The sequence below is a fragment of the Lupinus angustifolius genome, chromosome LG11 (genome assembly GCF_001865875.1).
Source record: "Lupinus angustifolius cultivar Tanjil chromosome LG11, LupAngTanjil_v1.0, whole genome shotgun sequence".
Taxonomy (NCBI): domain Eukaryota; kingdom Viridiplantae; phylum Streptophyta; class Magnoliopsida; order Fabales; family Fabaceae; genus Lupinus; species Lupinus angustifolius.
In genome coordinates this window covers 5860391-5878777 of record NC_032019.1, presented here as the reverse complement: position 1 = coordinate 5878777, position 18387 = coordinate 5860391, and the positions used below count along the sequence as shown (strand labels likewise).

The following is an 18387-nucleotide window of genomic DNA, read 5'->3' as shown; positions in this document are numbered from 1 at the left end:
ATATTACTTTACACCAAGTGATCTACAATGACTTTTGTTTATTTTATGCACAGAAGTCGTTGTCTACCAATACAACTTCTGTTTAGAAGTTGTGTTAACCGAAAATGACTTTTGTTCAGAAGTCGTGTTAGCCGAAACCGTCTTCCTAACATACAGAAGTCGTACTGGAGTATCATGACTTCTGAACACAAAAGGTAACCAATTATAATTTTAATGAATGAGATTAATGTTATTTCATCCAATGGCTATAAAAACAGTTCGCTTTGAAGCGAAGTAACTTGCGGTTGGCAATTTAGTGGTCACCATACTTATAATATATTTATGAGTTGAGATTTTAGAAATGAGTAAATGGAGAGAAAAAAATGACTTTAGAGTATTTTACAACTGTATCTTGTGACTCAACTTTCTAATTTCATTCATTCCTCTAAAAAATGCAAATCGCAAATAAACTTTTAGTTTCCTAGGGTCATGCAGGAACAAGATGAGTGTAGTGTACATGGATGACGTAGATATCATTATTTATCATCCTCTTTCGGTCTAGTTTTGGTGTGAAAAGACGGGGAATTACGGAAAAATGAAAGATTGAGAGCCAAGAAATATAATGACTCTAGAGCCTTTCATTATCTTCTTTTGGTTCAAAACTCAACTTGCAAACGGATGGTAAGGTACGAGCAAAGACTAAGCTTCACAAAGCTTCAACTTAACTTTCAAGAATCACCGCTATAGAAGTAACTACCATAGCCATGTGGATATAAGCAACGACCGGTTTATACAACCCATTAAAGATTAAAGGAGGTTGCTGCAAGAATTGTGTTCTATAACCCAAACAACCAAACATAGGATACAACAACCATTATGTGTTGCCTTTTTATATATACTCGTGAACAATTAACTCAAGAATTTCAAGGATTGATAATCGAATATTAAGAGCATTGAGTCAACGAATTGCTTGTGAAAATGGACCAATTTTCACTTAGGATGATTTGTGGATGTATTGAAGTTTATGCCAAAGTTTATTTGTCAGTATATACTTCTCTGTAAATTCTTATTGAAAATGACACGAATTCCTAATGCACAAGCTGCACATGATTAAAATTTAAAACTACATATAACAAAATATCTATAGACAAAATCCACTGATCTGTAAAAAACAATTACATCAATGAGCATATCTGTGATCATTCTCTTAAAGCCTTTGAAATGAGTTGAATTGTGAAAGGTGTAGTTCTGCAACAGCCTCCTATGATTTTAGCTCCCAAATCACGCCAATTTGTTGCATGTAATCCGAAATCATTATCATCAAAACACTTTGATGGCTGTAAATTGAAACATCGGAAATGCAGCATTTAGTATTTACATGTTTGTGTAACATATGAAACATGGAAGATATCACATGTCCCGAACGATGTCTTATTCCATGTCCTAGCCAATCAGAAAAAATTTCTTTTATTCACGCGACAATATGTTATTGGCCCAGGACAAAGAATGGACACCGTTGAAGACAAGTGATCCATGTCTATGAAACATAGCATTCAGTAGGCACATGTGTGTGGGTGAATGAGTGAGAGAACCCTGACTCACCAGCCATTTTTTGCCTTTACCATCCCATATCTCACCACTATTTGGATAAACAACGATCACCTTCTTTGTCAACTGGAGGAACAACATTACAAACTTTCAATTAGTTCTCTAATGATGGACCATTATTTTTCAAGTATTCAAATAGGTGGCGTGAGTTTTAAGTTACCTGTTTAAATTTGGAAATGATATTTCCAATAAAATGGGGAGGTGCACAGTTTATGCCAACAGCATCAACTCTGTTACTCTTATTTACTACTTCAAGACACTCCTCAAAGCTATCTCCTGAGGGAACATTCTCACCATCTATAGTAGTAAAACTTATCCATGATGGGATTTTGACATTTTCTTCTTCAAGCAATTCGACATAAGCCTACAATATGTAATTTCGAAAGTGAATATCAGAGAAGGTTCCGAGATTGCACTCTGTAGAAGTTCGAATCTTTGGTGAGGCTATTACACTCTCAAATGTCTATTCATAATCCTCATTAGGGAATGAGATTTTGTAAAATAGAAAACTAAAATAACAAGATTAACACTGAGTGAAACATGTTTATTGGCAAGAAAAAGAAAAGAAGACCTGAGCTTCAAGTTTGTTTGGGATGGTCTCGAAAGCAAGCAAATCTGGACCAGCTTCAACAAGAACTTGCAATCTGCGACGGTGGAAATCCTTCAAATTCTCCAAACTCACATCTGGTCCATAGCAGCCACTAGAAGATGAAATTAACATGATCAAGTTATGTTAACAGACAATATAAGAATATACAAAGTATTTACTCTTCAGGATGAATAGAAACTAAACTGTCAAATTAACGTGTAGAAGCACCTGTATTCTGAGCCATCAGCAAGATAAGCTCCATAGCTTCCAATAGAGGCTGCAACCAAAGCCTTGCTATGTTTATTTTCAGGATTTGTTTTAGCCAAATCCCAAAAACTGTCACGGGCTTCAACTGCAACTTTGACACTTCTACTGAGTAGCAATTCCGCTTCTTCAATAGTCATCCCCTTGGACAAAAATCCAGGAATTGTAGCCTATAATCATGGAAAATTTTATAAGGAAACAACAAAATTGCTAGCATTGCATGATAGTAACATATCTGAACAAACAATGATTCATTACCTTAATTTTCTGATTCAAAAATAAGATTTCAACAATAGAGATTGAAATTTTAAAAGTCAAATTCAGTTATTGGAAGCAAAGTAGATAACCACAAGTGAAATTTTTGTATGTTATGCTAATTCACAAGTCACAACAGAGAAGGCATAGATCACGGACCATTACAATCATTCATTACAAACATTCCAAGGTAATAAAAGAAAACGAAAGAAAAAAATGTATGCACAACGTGTATGAATTTTATATATTGTCATTGCATTAATCATTGTTTAATCATTAACTCTTCAAACAAATGATTGAGGAATTTACTTGCTCAGATAAAATAATCAAAATAAATGATTTCTCAAAGTTTCAAATTCTGATCCTATTCATTTCAATGGAAACTGCACAATCACAAACTTTACCTGGTAAGATGAAGTGACCAATATATTAGCACCAGCCTCCAAGTATTCCAAGTGAACCTAAGCAAAACCAACACCAAAAATCATTATAACATTCCCATATACATGCAAAACAAAAACCAAGGATTATGAACGTGAACAGAAATAATGGAACACAAAAAAGTGACCAAAACAAAGAAAAAAAACAAACCTTTTTTATAAGATGTAATTCTTTCATCAAACAAATAGCACTCCAAAGAGGGTCATTGATAGAAGCTCCATGGCGTTCAAGTTGGGTGGCAAAACCTCCATCTATAACAGCACAACCTCCTACATTATCAATTAGATCCTGCAACAATGAGTTCGTCTCCGTTTTCATGTTAACCATTTTTGCTGATTCTTACGAGGTTTCTGTGTGGATGTGAATTCAACGGAAGAGAGCAAGTTATACCGTTGTAGACTATGACAGTTGAAGTTGTGAATATGGACGAAATGACATTGAGATTCTTTTTGTAAGGATTGAATAAGATAGATATTGCCACATATTAGTTTATGGGTTAATCAATAAATATATTAATAGAAAAATAGTGTATAAATTTTATATGCTGTCATCAAATTATCTTTTCATCGTACTTAATTATTATTATCTTTTAAAAAATATAAATAAATGGTATATTGATTATGTGAAAAAAATTATACTAATAATATATAGATATTATACTCATATATTAATTAGGAAAAAGTAAAATATTAATGGACAATGAAAATAAAGGAGTAAGTTTTTAATTGGAAAATTGACCTGATTTTAGATGGTCCATTTTTGTTTTGAGCTATACATTTTTCTAAAAATATTGTCTAAAACTAATTATTGGGAAAGTATGGAGAGGAGAGTGTATAAAAAAGTAAAGACAAAGTCACTGTGATATGATCTTATTATCTCTTTAAATATTATAATAAGACATTATTATTCTTCAAGACACACAAAAATTATAACTTGTCTTTTCCTAATTATTATAAACACTTTTCCAAATAATTATGATAGGAAAATGCCAAATCAAGCTAAATGAAATTAATACAAATTTATAACTCGAATGTTGATACCTATAGGGCTTAAAGAATTCTTAATTATAACAAAAGAAAAAGAATTCTTAATTGGAATTAAAAGATTTCTTTTAATAAGATTCTGAAATATGTTTTTGAGTTATATTAATATATTAGCACTATTTAATTACTACATTTTTTAAATTTTTATATAAAGAAAAGTCATAAAAAACTACCATTCTCAAAATGAAGAATGGTTAAGGATGAATAATTTAATGAATATAATATCTATGTATTATTACCTTAAATAATTATTTAGTCAATATATCATTAATTAACACAATTTAAGATGCCTGTTTATTTAGTATGTTCCTATCTCCCTAGGGAGTAGGGAGTAATGAATGATGTATGAATAACATAAAAAACTATTATAGTGTGAGTATTTTTTGTTTTTTTTATATTTTATCATAATGTTCTATATTAGAAGTAATTAAAAAACAATATTTTTATAATAATTAATTAATAATATACCTCTAACTAATTAATAAAAAAGTATTTATAATAAAATGTAGCTGATCTCAATTAATTAATAAAAAATATTAACTATAAGTAATAATTAATAATATATCTCATGTAACTGATAATTTTTTTATATAAATAATGAGTAATGAACAAAGATTATTACAAATAAAAACATATTTTTAAGAATAATAATTAATTATAATATCACATAATAAATTCATAATAATGGAAAGTTAATAATAAAATTATCAACGATAAATATAAATAAAAAATAACAATTAATTTAAAACATGAATATCTTTTTTCAATAAGGAATTATCTTAAGGTTAAAAAAGATGATTATGTCTTTTATGAAATCTTGTTTTTTTAAGTTGAGAAACAATTGTGGTTATTACTTATTATTAATCTTCTATTTCTGCTCATATATAATAAATGCAATAATTTTTTTTAATAATAAGTTATCTTAATGATAAGAGGAGGGTCAAAACTCAAAACTCATTTCACACCTTTCTTTATTCCTGGATCTCATGAATGATTACAATCATCAGTATTATTTTTTTCATCTCTCTAAATGAGTAACTTCATAATGAATGTTGTCTACTTTTTAGCCTTTTATTATCTTTTATTATTAACTAGTGTGTATAGCCACTTCGTATCTGTTAGTGAATATGACATGATATTACATATTTCATTTTTATATTTCGTTTTTTAAAATTAAAATGTATTTGTTGTGTTCAGTGTGCTTTATATTATATTTTCTGTATGTTTATGATAATATTTAATTTAATAATTAATGTGTTGGTAGTCAGTAGCGGATATTGAACTAAAGTTTAGAGGAGACGACAATATTTAATTAAAATTAATCGAGTAACAATAAAATATATATAATTGTTTGAGAGTTTTAAAATAACATGTTAATTCTAAATAACATTTTAATAACTAAACATGTTAAATAATTATAATACACATTCATTTAAAGTGTTGTTTTTCGTTCTTTTAAGGATTTAAATCCATTGATGACTGAAATAGATATAAAAAAATTCGTTATTTCATGTAAATCTATCATTAGTATATTTTGTAATACATTCTACTTGTTACATTTCTTATGATAGGGGATTTGTAAAAGAATATACCATTTTTCTTTTAATAAATTAAACAAATTTAATATCTTAATAAAAATTTAAAAAACTCAAGGGGGCCCACCTGCCTCTGAGAAGCTCCGCCACTATTGGTGGTGGTAGCTTAAGATTATATGATTTTTTTGTAAAAATTAGATATTAATGACAAAACAGTTTTTGCTTTATATCGTATAAAATTATAAATAAAATAACAGTTTTTTTAATAGTATGGCTAAAGGAAAAATTGTCATAAGTTACTAATGACCTTAAGCCTTTGAGATATCATGATGTTGTGTCAGTTATGTTCTTTAAACTATTAAAATAACTAAACATTTTTTTATCAAATAACTACCAGATGAGTTAAGTGAAACTGGACAAAATTGCTTGATTTGTAAGTTGAAGAAATCTATGCGTAGGTTAAAGTAATGTCTCCTATAGTGGTGTAATCATTTTGATTCTTTTATGTTAAAGATTAGTTCTAAACCTTATGGATATAATTGATATGTCTATGTTAGAATATTGATGATGACACTTTTATCATTTATTATAATAAAATGACATTTTTATTCTTCAAACATGAATTCTTTGAGAGATAATCCTGGTTAGACTAATGGGACATCTCATTCTTTCGATAACTTCAAGTACCTAAGAATGAGAAGTTTAGTGGACTTTTTTTTATCCAGAGTAAGTGTAGAATTTAGAGTAGTGGACTTCAAGTAGGGTTGGCAATGAACCGAACCAATTCGATATTCGTTCGAAATTCGATTTGTTATTTAGCTCGATAAACTTGGATATAAATAAAAACTATTTTTTATGTTTATTATGACTCATACATTATTTTTTATTTATTGTTATTATATATATAAAGATAATTATATTTATATGTATAAAAAAAATTGTAGTATTTTTTGTAAAATTTTAATTAATATATTAGTTGTCCAAATGAACCAATTGAACTGAGCCGGTTCGAAATTCGATTTGTTATTTAGCTCGATAAACTTGGTTCATGAATCAAATGAGCCAAACTTGAGCTGGAAATTGAGCTCGTTAAATTAATAAACCAAACTCGGGTTTGATACCGAACCGAACTCGAGCTAAAAAAATAACTCGTATCGAACTCGAGTATAGTTTCGAGCCGAACCAATCCTTATCGAACTGAACCGAATTGAACTCTGGTTCAACTCGTTTCCGGCCCTAACTTCAAATATCGAAGAATGGGAATTGCTGAAAGTTTTAACACTTACAAATTTTGTGCAAAGGTTATTTCTTACATAGGAAGTTTCAATTTTTAGAATATAGATGTGTTATATTAAATGATACCTTAGATCTAAGGGTGGAAACAGGTCAGGCCAAGTCAGGCTTTGCCTTAAACAGGCCCAACCTATATAGCACAAAGGAGCCTGGGTCTGGCCTGTTAGCCTGTTTAAAAAAAATTTCAAAGCCTAGGAGCCTGTTTAAAAGCCTGGCCTGACCTGTTAGTCTGTTTAAACTTTAAAGGCCTATTATACTATATGCTCATGAAATAGGCTACCATGTCTACATTTTAATGGGCTTATAGGCTTATTTTTAGTTAGGCTCATCTAATTCTAATAATTAAATTATATTTTTATATACATTTTTATATTAATATTACACATATATAATAATATTGCTTATATTAAAATAGTATAATTTCAACATTCTTATATAATATAGCTAAATAGGCCGGTCTATTAGGCTTTATAGGCCTTTTAGGTGGCCTAAAACCTGGCCTGTTAAGCTAAATAGGCTTTTTAGAAAGCCTGAGTCTGACCTGTTCGTGAAAAAAGCCTGACTTGACCTAGCCTGTTATAGGCCAGGTAATAGGCCCCTGATAGGCGGCCTAGTCTGTTTCCACCCTTACTTAGATCATATCTTATATTAATGAAAAAATATCATATTAATTAAAAGTTTTCATTATTTATCTATTTTTATTTTATTATCATTAGTGCGAAATAAAATTTAAGATATGATTTCAATAACGGATCTTTCTTCTAAATTTTGACTGTTTTTGCGTTTTCCAATAACCATTCACAAAAATAAAATCTTTGTGGTCACTTATAAGTATAACCCTTTCTTGCAAATGGGCCTTACGACTCGGCCTGTCCTACATTCTATTGTATATTACTATATTTGTCTTTCTAATTTGCATATGTGGCCCTATTATGTGGTTAATCTTTGCTGTACAAAAACCATTTCTTAACGGAACCCACCCTACTTATCCTTAACAGCATTGTCCAACAATCTATGTATTCATTTCACGTGACTCACCTACTTTAAATTACAAGTGCAATCCTAGTCCTACATAAGAACAAACTTCAAAGTGACGGCTAGAAACCTGAAGAGTCTTGGACATATAACTAAGAAGTTGTAAAAAAAGATAGAGATGCCTGAATATTGTGTGACCGGAGGAACTGGATTCATAGCAGCTTACCTAGTGAAGGACTTACTAGAAAAGGGTCACACAGTGAGGACAACCGTCAGAAACCCAGGTATGTGGAAAATAATTCTCTAATAGAATAAAAGTAAGTATGATATATTTATATCTAAAGAATAAAAGTATAGTCTTCTTCTGTTTTTATATTGTTTTTGATATAGAGGTTCCGACTCTCTTTTCAATTCATATATGAAGAGTTGAAAATGGTTCTTTTGCAATTGGTCAAAGCTACAGCAAATCTTAACCATAAAAATGTTTTGTTGCAAGGTCAAGTGTTTATAGGAGAAATGATATAACGATTGCAAATAGTGAGATATAGGGAAGAGCTTTCTAATTCTAACATTTGATACTTTTGCTGCTAAAACTTGATTTGATATTAACTATTCTATATCTATGTTATTCTTGCAACAAAATTACCAGAGGATGTGGATAAGGTAGGTTTTCTCAGGGAATTAAATGGAGCAAAAGAGAGACTGAAGATTTTCAAAGCTGATTTATTGCTGGAAGGTAGCTTCAATGAGGCAGTGACTGGGGTTGATGGTGTCTTTCATACAGCATCCCCTGTAATTGTTCCTTATGATGAGAATGTTCAGGTTGGTGAGAATTCTTGTTTCATTTGAAAGAGTATTCGTTAGTAAAAAATGTTTTTCTTTATGCTCATTTTTTACAAGAGGATTTGTTGTACTAGGTTAGTGTGGTCGTGGTTTTTTACCCCTTGGATTAAAAAGAATTTTACAAGTAAATCTTGTGTTCAGTTTTTCTTGCTATCTTATTTGCTTCTCTTTATTTTCTAATTGATTTGATCATGTGCTTCAGCATATTCTTCATATCCTAAGACAAACAGTGCCTCACAAAATCGAGTTAAACCCACATAAGTAGTTAAGAATAAGGAAATTTGTTACTAGCCTTTGCTCTTTTTACAAAGCAAAGAAGTTAGTTTGTCTTTTTACTGAAGAATAAACAATTTACATGGCTAGTTTTGCCTCAAAATGTTAAAAAATTGTGCAGAAACCAGATTGCATTATGTTTTAACAAGCACATTTCTTTGTTTTTACATAGCACAATGATGAGGTACTTTCTTATGATTTGAAATTATGTGGCAGGCAACTTTAATTGATCCATGTATAAAAGGTACCCTGAATGTGCTCAACGCTTGTGTAAAAGCAAATGTGAAACGTGTGGTGCTCACCTCTTCTTGCTCTACAATAAGATACCGCGACGATGTGCAACAAGTTTCTCCTCTTAACGAGTCTCATTGGAGTGATCCAGAATACTGCAAACGCTACAATGTAATAACACATGCTACCATGCCATATGCTATATGAAACAATTTTACATTGAAATATCACCCTGTGTAGTTTAATACTCTATTAATCTATTGTCAATATGCAGTTGTGGTATGCATATGCAAAGACTGTAGCAGAGAGAGAGGCTTGGAAGATTGCTAAAGAAAGTAGAATGGATCTTGTGGTGGTTAATCCTTCTTTTGTTGTTGGTCCTTTGCTTGCACCACAGCCAACCAGCACATTGCTCTTGATATTAAGCATTGTCAAAGGTTAGGTTCCCATTATCTACACTAGAAATATTAGTTTGAAAATTTTGTCCAATGCAACTAAGATGCTCTTCATTTCCTTAAAGAAATGGGCATCTATATTTTGATTAAGGTATGAAGGTGGTAAATGTTTAACTAATTAACTTGATTAGTAAAGAGTAAGACAGATTTACCAACTGCAGCAACATCTCTATGCCCATTTTCTATTTCCCTCTTTTGTGCAAAAGACTTTTACCTCATATATTCAAGGGGAAGGGAATCACATTTTTTTTGGGTTGAAATCACATACTCATAGTGGTATTCCACTATGATCATATCTATATTTCAAAAGAGATTAATTTTCTATTGTCACTTGAAAACATATTTCATGCCTACCAAACAAATGTCAGTAATGTAAATTGTGTTAAAAAGTTAAATTTTGTGCAAATAAGTTTTTTGATAGCCATACATCTTCCCATGCACCATTGTATCATGAGGAATTATGTAAGGCCATATGTAATAAGAGATGAAAATGTAGACAATGAAAATATTTGATTTTTATACACGGTTATTGCATCATCAATCATTCATGTTTTATTAACATCGACTCTTCGGAGGAAAAAAAGTAATACAAATAAATGATAATATAATAATTGTATATAAACTGACAAAGTATAGACATTACACTTATGTAATAATTGAGTAGATAAATCTCTTGTACATTATTATATCAAAGTTGCTACCATACAAACTAATCAAATTTAGGGTGGCACATATTTTAACAGGCTTGAAAGGAGAATACCCAAACACAACAGTGGGCTTTGTACACATAGATGATGTGATAGTTGCTCACTTGCTGGCCATGGAAGAGCCCAAAGCATCTGGGAGGCTTATTTGTTCAAGTTCAGTAGCTCACTGGTCACACATCATAGAAATGCTTCGGGCCCAATATCCATCCTACCCATATGAAAACAAGTGAGTTAAATAAGGCCATTAATTATAATGTTAGTTATTTGCATTAAATTAAACAGCATAAATATTCAGGCCTAGCCAAGAGTCTTATGATGGTTTGAAATTCATTTGTGTTTAGTTTGCCTGAAGTTTGATCATGGTGTTACAGGTCCAGCATTCAGGAAGGAGATAACAACCCACACAGCATGGACACCACTAAAATTACTCAGTTGGGGTTTCCTCAATTCAAAACCCTTCAACAAATGTTTGATGACTGCATCAAAAGCTTTCAAGACAAGGGCTTCCTTTGACACACATTGTAATCTTATCACTGTTCATTTTGTTACAGGTGTCTTCATCATATAATCCCAAAATAAAGAGGCAATGAAGTGCTTAGCACATTAGTTTTTATCTATATTTTTTCGCTTTCTTTTTCAAAGAAGTTATTCTAACTGTGTTGTTGAGCTGATAAAAAAAATTGTGTTGTTAATTCTTGTCATAAGAGATTTAACTATACCCTATTTTATTGATTAAACCTTATATTATCTCCTATCTGATAACTTACTATGATGTGTTGAATGGGCTATGATAAGAGTTTAATATTAAAATATGAGGTTTAGATTGATTTCATAATTTATAAATAAAATTATTTAAATTTTACACTGTTAATTTTTTTTTAAGATCATAAGTCACCACCTCTTCTATTATTGAATTCTTTAGTACTAGAACAGATCCAGTATCATGTTCAACTAACTTCTAACTAACAACATGTCATAAATAGATGAAGACATTAAGTAATACCTATGTCATCATCATGGAATATGTTCCAATACTCCATGCCAGGTGGAGAGTATATGTTTAGTACTCCAAGCTTTGAAAGGAGTCCAACATAGGGCTTGAGTTGAGATAAGGATTTGGTGAATATGTTCACAACTGATTGGTAGAGAAATGGGATTAAAATGGCGACCTTTTGCAAAAAATAATGAAAGTACATAAAAGAAAATTACAGTGAAGGGAATAGGAAATTCATGACCCTTTTCTTAAGCAACAGTCCTATATATTTTTATATTCACCTTTAAAATAAATTACATGGACCCTGAGTTTTAATAAAATTACATGAACTAACCTTTATTTTTTTTTGCACTACATAAATTATCCCTAATTTATATATGTATGTTACAGTGATTACCCCTGCCGTTAGTTGGCCGTTAAATGGCAGTGTCATGTACATATCACATGTCATTTAATAAAATATTATGACAGAAATACTTTTTTTTGATTTCATATAAAACATATTTCAATATATTACTCACAACTTGTTTGATAAAATACTTGAAAGAATTATAATTGAATATATTGTTCTTAAAAAATCTCTACTGCCTGCACCCAACAATTAAATGATAATTCAACATAAAAGGAACCAGCAATAGTTCCTGCACCATTAGCAGCTGCAACAAATCCACTTGCTCCAAGTACCAAAAGTTGGAGTCATAGCATGAAGTCTTGCAGAAAACAATTTAGAAATGTTAATGATATTCATAGCACCCGTAATAGTCATGAAGGTATTCTTTACCTCTTCAAATTATTTTATAAGACAAATATTATTGCAAGAAGCACAAGAGGTATTTTTAATACGGACCCTCATCAATCAATTTTACTGTTAATGTATCTCTCATATGGTTCTATGTAGACTAAGAAAGAAATACCTACATTTTGCTATTTCCATATGCATATCTATCTTCTAAAAAATTAGTTGAACATTAGCATTCAAAAATCTTTCAAGGCTAAGTACCATGCCATCACCCATGTCCTTTGAGAATAATTAATTTATCATCAAAATTTTCTAATAGTAACTCAAGAACTGTGACAATAACATACATTATCCTTGAGTGATTTTGCAAAAAAAAGAAAATCATAATAGTAAATATATTAGACTTAAAAACAATTTTTTAAAGAGTTGGGGTATCAACGCAAAAACTGACTAAAAATTGTCAAATTCAACGTGGCAGTTGTTAAGAAATAGATAAAAAATAAAAACAGTGTAACAAGTAACAGCAGCAGCTAAAAACAAATTCACAAAGGTGCTGGAAATATAGACACATGATATGCATAAAGTTGTTGGTCTCATCCATACAAAAGATCAATATTAAAAGACACCAAGTTTGAGAAAGAGAATTTGTTGGGTTAAAAGAAAATAAGAGTTGTGTTGTTTGAAGAATAGGATAGTTTAGTATTTTACTCTTTCATTTTAACTTATAGTTAACCATGTTACATATAAGGGAGGTAAGTGTAAGTATGAAAAGATGGTTGATAGTATGTGTAGTTTCTTCAAAAATCAAGGTAATTTACTCTAAATTTTATTAATAGTGAAAATTTCAAAGTTTCAATCAATCGTGCAGAAAAGTAACTCATAGCAATCTCATCCGTAATTTTCTCCAAATCATAGTTTCTATTATCAAATTTAGTTTTGTTTCTTCTTGTTCACATTGATTGTTTTATGTTAGAGTTGTCATCGTTTTGATTGTCTATTTTCACAATTTTTTAATATCACAAAACTTTTTAAAAAATGACATAGTACATACTTAACCTAGTAATATATTTAGTAACAAATCCTTTTGTTGACTTTATTGTCGATAATTTTTAACACTCGTGAATTCCATGCGTTATATTTTCTTTACTTATTTTTTTTTTCTTGCATAGGACTTCTTTACTTAAAAAATGAAGAACATAACAAAAAAGTTAAGAATAGCCAAAGTTATTTATTTGTTCGATATAGTTATCCGATTAAAAAATATGTAAAATACCTATGAGATAGTGCAACTTCCAAAGAATAAAACAACATGTGGTGGGTTGCGTCTATCAACCTAGATTGCAAAAGCCCTAATGATAGATACTGAAAGCAACCCATCCTTGATGCAAGTCTAAGTTCCCTGGGTCGAATTTTACGCCTCAGCAGAAGGCATTCATCAATTTTTTGACCATACATGGCATCATTGGCATATCCTCAGACATGTGCCCCGTTTTGGAGCACAACAACCACACAAAATCTCCATGAACCTATGCCATGTCTTGGTTTCTTTTTAGGATATATAGATGTCATCTTTCATTCTTAAGGCAGCCTTTGATGCTTGTACATTACATTAGATTTCTATCCTATATGGGAAAAGCTTTTCTTTTAAGCTGTGAATTTATTGCTCTATTTTTTGTACTTTGTGACTTATAATTTGAACATTTGACCGCTTAAGGTCTAGGACAAAAGGGACCTATATAGAGCCAGATGTAGTGGTATATATAGAAGATAAATAGAGGCATTGATTACAAATGATAATACTAAATATAAAGGCATTTAATATAGATTTTTCTTATTTAAACATTTAGTATATTACATTCATATGATATTTTATTCAAATTTACATAAAATATATTTAATATATAATACTATCCAATTTTATTCACATAATAGTCCAATGTCTCACAGTCCATGCTAAACAAACATTATAATAAATTTCTATATGACAGTCTAAAACTATGAGCTCACAAATTTATAAAATGCTTTAGCTTTCACACGATGTCTCACTTCATATCCCAAACCAATCAGAATGTTTTATTTTATTATTTTTTGTTTTAAAATTTTTTATTTTATCGACGTGTTAATATATGATTGGCTTGAACAGAGAATGAGACACCGTTAGATACATGTGATCCGCATCCTCATCCAGCCTTATATATCTTCCCATCTGAAACAAACTATTGCCCACAACTACACCTTAAATTTATTTTTCTGTCTCTCGAGATCAATACCATGTAGGTCTTCCCCCACTCTACACCTTCAACCTGCTTCAGTGCTTCTTATTGATTATCTTATTCATGAAGTTCTAAGTCTTTAACACACACTCTTCTTTTCTTTCTTTTACAGGAGACAAGAAGGGAACCCATTTGATCTTAACAATATGCCTGATGAGTACTCTAGAGACACTAAACAACTTCTCCAAGCTAGCTCCTCATCCGGTAAACCTATTATTTTAACTAAAGATCATCCATTTTTATTACCCAAATGAAAAAGATGGTACCACACATATATTATAGTAAAAATTCAATGCAACATAGTTATTACATTATTTTCATTTTTTTACTGCCCATTTATACACCAAAATTTAAATTTTGATTCCATTCTTGACTATTTAGGTATGTTTGTGACTTTGTTTTTAAGGGCAATGAAGGTTTGACTCACTAGAATATATTTTATGTCTGCTAAGCTTTTCTCCTAAACCAAATAGATCAGTCAAGGTTTATCGTATTTTTGCACTAATTAAATATTTCCTAGTATCTTCTCCATCTTCAAACTTGAAAACAAAACATCATATGGATTAAGCAAAAGAAGAAGAGAAAAAAATAATATAAAATAAGTTAATTAAATTTATGTATGGATGATAATATGACATACATGGGTAATTGGGAAAGAAGGGGTCTCATGGAAGTTGCTTTATTTGGCTGCATTTCGTTGGCAGGGTGCAGCAGGAAAAAGAAAAGCGGCGTGAAAGATGGAAAAGACGATTGTGGAAAAGTCTACGAGTGTAGATTTTGTTCCCTCAAGTTCTGTAAATCTCAAGCACTTGGGGGACACATGAACCGCCACCGCCAAGGTTTATTAATTGCCTAGTCCTCTAACTTTTGTGTTCTTTTTCCTACCAAGTAACCCAACTCCACAAAATCTTCATAACATAATACCATAGTGGCTAAAGAATATTCCGTGAAAAGAAAAATAAAAGCATTGCATGGTTGTTAAACGATGTGACCAGAAGTCATTTCAATCACACAAAACTGTAGTATATTTGAAATTAGTGGCTTTGGCAAAATCCCTTTTTTGTTAATTATTTATTTCAATAAAAAGAACCCTTGCATATTTGATTCGAATTGTTGTGTGTTGGTTGTGCAGAAAGGGAAACAGAGACACTGAACCATGCTCGTCAGCTGGTCTTTCGTAACGATCATAACCTAACTACTCAAGTTGCCCCTCGCCTAGGGTATGCACCATTTACTCCCTTTTCTTAATCCTTTACCTTTTTATAAGTTTTTTTGATTTACTTTTCTGTTGAAATTAGTTCTTGTAATATTTTTTATTGTATCACTATAACATTATATGGAATGGTTCACCCTTAAAAAATAAACAATTTTTTTTTCTTTATGATAAGCAGCTAGGAGTTATCAACTTTTCATTTGGAGGTTGTTTTCGTTTTGGTGTTTCCTTTGCACCTTTTGATTGGATTTGTCTTTATTTTAATGGTGGGATTTTCAGTTATCCATTTTCATCTTTGTGTTATTATCAGTTTTATTTAGTTATATATACCACTTGAGAGAGTTGTTTTCAATACTTGTTGTTTTGGATATTCAGATGCTGTCAAACAGTTCCAACAGGAAGCTATCTTCCAACAAGTAACATGGGAGACCCAATAAAGCCTCTGAAATTACCAAAACACTTCTCTACTTCATCCTCAATCAACATTTCACCATCACCACCACCTCCACAACCATTCCACTCACACTACTCTCACCATTATTCTGTGAATGATTGCTATGTGGGACATGTCATGAGTAGCAGTAGCAGCCAGAAATATGGACACAACCTAGACTCTAGCTACACGTGCATTGGTGCACCAGTTGGACAAGCATTCCCAGGTGGTGGTAAGGACATGTCACTGCTAAATCAGGAGGAAAGGATGAATTGGGTAAGGAGCTATTCAGGGACAAAGAAATGTTTCAATCCTAATTCAGTGACCAATCGGTTTCACGATCATGGGTTCTAATGAAAGATTCTTTAAGTGATTGGTTGGTAGTCTTTTATATACTTAACAAAGTGACAAATGGGGGGACATAAAAGGGAGGAATATGAAAGAGGTTTTGGCTTGGTTTATCAACATGCTACAGTAATTTAGGACAGCTTTTGAGCTCATGGGCACTCAGCTACAATATGAAAGAGGGTGAGATTTGGACATGACTTTTTGTGTTGGTGTGTAGTGTGTAGTTAAGATATGAGCTTAAAATCTCTTGTCTCCCTTTATGCATTTTGTGAGTTCCTTTTTATATTCTTTTCCTACAAATATACCAAAAACTCAAACGCCTTGTCTTAGGAAACATTTAACATAAATCTTCAACAATATTTGACTTTTCTATTAAAGAAACTCTTTTAATTTTTCTATCTTGCTTATATGCACCAATACAAGACTATATCTAGCCACATACAATACTTCTTAGAGTCCCTTTAAAGCTAGAAGTAGGGCAGTCTTTAAGTCTTTGCACGGGAATGTGAGATAAAGAATTCAAATCTTCAAGTCGGTTTGAAATGTTTGTTTGGACAAAAAATTTAAGGTAACTTAGATCTATAACACTCATAAACCGCTCAACTTTCTATAACACTTTGATGCCCCAATTATTCAATCAAACAAGCCAAGTCCAACATCAGTCTAATTTTGATTTAGTTTCAGTTTGAGCCTAAGAGGCGGCAGATCTATCATCATTTTATTTATGATTTATGTTACTTTTCTATATTAATTCAAGTTATCACCAATGGTTTGTGTTGCCTTATAAATGGAATTTGGTACCATATTGAAAATCAAAAGCAAACATGTCCAAGTCTCACATAAGACAGTAAGGTAATGAATTTATGTTCTAGTCTTTCACTTTGAGATGTTTGTTTGTTTAAAATGGACAAGGCAATTTAGACTCAGAACTCAGGCTTATAAAATCACAAACTTTATTGTCGGTGCACTAGGCTCATAAATAATCAAATAAAAGTATAAAAATAAGTAAAAGAAAATAAGAATTTATTAAGAGGTTCAGTTAATTGTTTCTATATTCCTGAAAACATTATATTACTAAAAAAGTATTACAAGTTCTAACTTCTAATTGACTCAACTTTAACACAATATATAATATTATCTTTTCTCCATAACTATAGTACTAATAGACTTTATATATTACTATATTTCAAACATTTATATTGTTTACCAACTCAGCCAGTCCAACTAAAAATGGGACAATCCTTGGATCTTACACCTCCACCTGAAAAAAAAGGATTGGATATATTTTTTCTTGAGATTTTGTACGGTTTTCTGGTTTCTTTAGCTTTATATATAGTCACATTTTTTTAACTGAAGACATAATTAGGAGTCATACGGTGGTCTGATGTTGAAGAGAGTAGTCGTAAGGAATGGAGTGCAGGAGGTTGTGAGTTCGAGTCCCACCATCTCATTTTTATTTTTCTAAATCATAACTCACATTTATAACCACTTTTATTTTTCTAATCATCTCACTTTTGACATTTATGTTTTACATTTTTAATATATTTATTATTTGTCATTTTATATGTAATCTTAAGAAATTAGTTTTTTTTTTCTTTTTACTATATTTTTATTGTGCATACACAATTACTATCTATTTAGGATTTTATAAGCAATAAAATTAAAATTAAGTAAATTAATTTCGCATAAAAATAAATATAAATAAGGAAGAAGTTCAGTACATTTTATATATTTTAATATAGCATACTTTTAATTCATTTAAGGATGGAGGAGGAACTTGTAGTTTTTTATGGTTTTCTTCCCTTTCTTCATTTTCTTCACAAAACATGGAAGTAAAGTTTTTTGTGGGGGCCACACATGTTTTTTTATTTCCTTCATATTTTGTATTAGAATCAA

The 18387-nt window shown here is 30.8% G+C and overlaps 3 protein-coding genes across 3 annotated transcripts; 2 read left to right on the top strand and 1 right to left on the bottom strand.

Moving 5' to 3' along the window:
- LOC109359520 (homocysteine S-methyltransferase 1-like) lies at positions 971 to 3565 on the bottom strand. Its single transcript, XM_019604217.1, has 7 exons — positions 3287 to 3565; positions 3100 to 3156; positions 2405 to 2610; positions 2159 to 2288; positions 1748 to 1951; positions 1582 to 1653; positions 971 to 1316 (listed from the first exon to the last, which is right to left on the bottom strand). The coding sequence occupies exons 1-7, from the start codon at positions 3461 to 3463 to the stop codon at positions 1179 to 1181; spliced, it is 984 nt and encodes a 327-aa protein (XP_019459762.1). The 5' UTR covers positions 3464 to 3565; the 3' UTR covers positions 971 to 1178.
- On the top strand, positions 8037 to 11224 carry LOC109359079 (tetraketide alpha-pyrone reductase 2-like). Its single transcript, XM_019603597.1, has 6 exons — positions 8037 to 8266; positions 8632 to 8804; positions 9315 to 9500; positions 9604 to 9766; positions 10528 to 10717; positions 10863 to 11224. The coding sequence occupies exons 1-6, from the start codon at positions 8161 to 8163 to the stop codon at positions 11002 to 11004; spliced, it is 960 nt and encodes a 319-aa protein (XP_019459142.1). The 5' UTR covers positions 8037 to 8160; the 3' UTR covers positions 11005 to 11224.
- LOC109360118 (zinc finger protein JAGGED-like) lies at positions 14417 to 16598 on the top strand. The gene is made up of 5 exons (XM_019604849.1): positions 14417 to 14497; positions 14610 to 14701; positions 15202 to 15336; positions 15630 to 15717; positions 16086 to 16598. Coding segments are annotated over exons 1-5 (729 nt in total). The 5' UTR covers positions 14417 to 14495; the 3' UTR covers positions 16498 to 16598.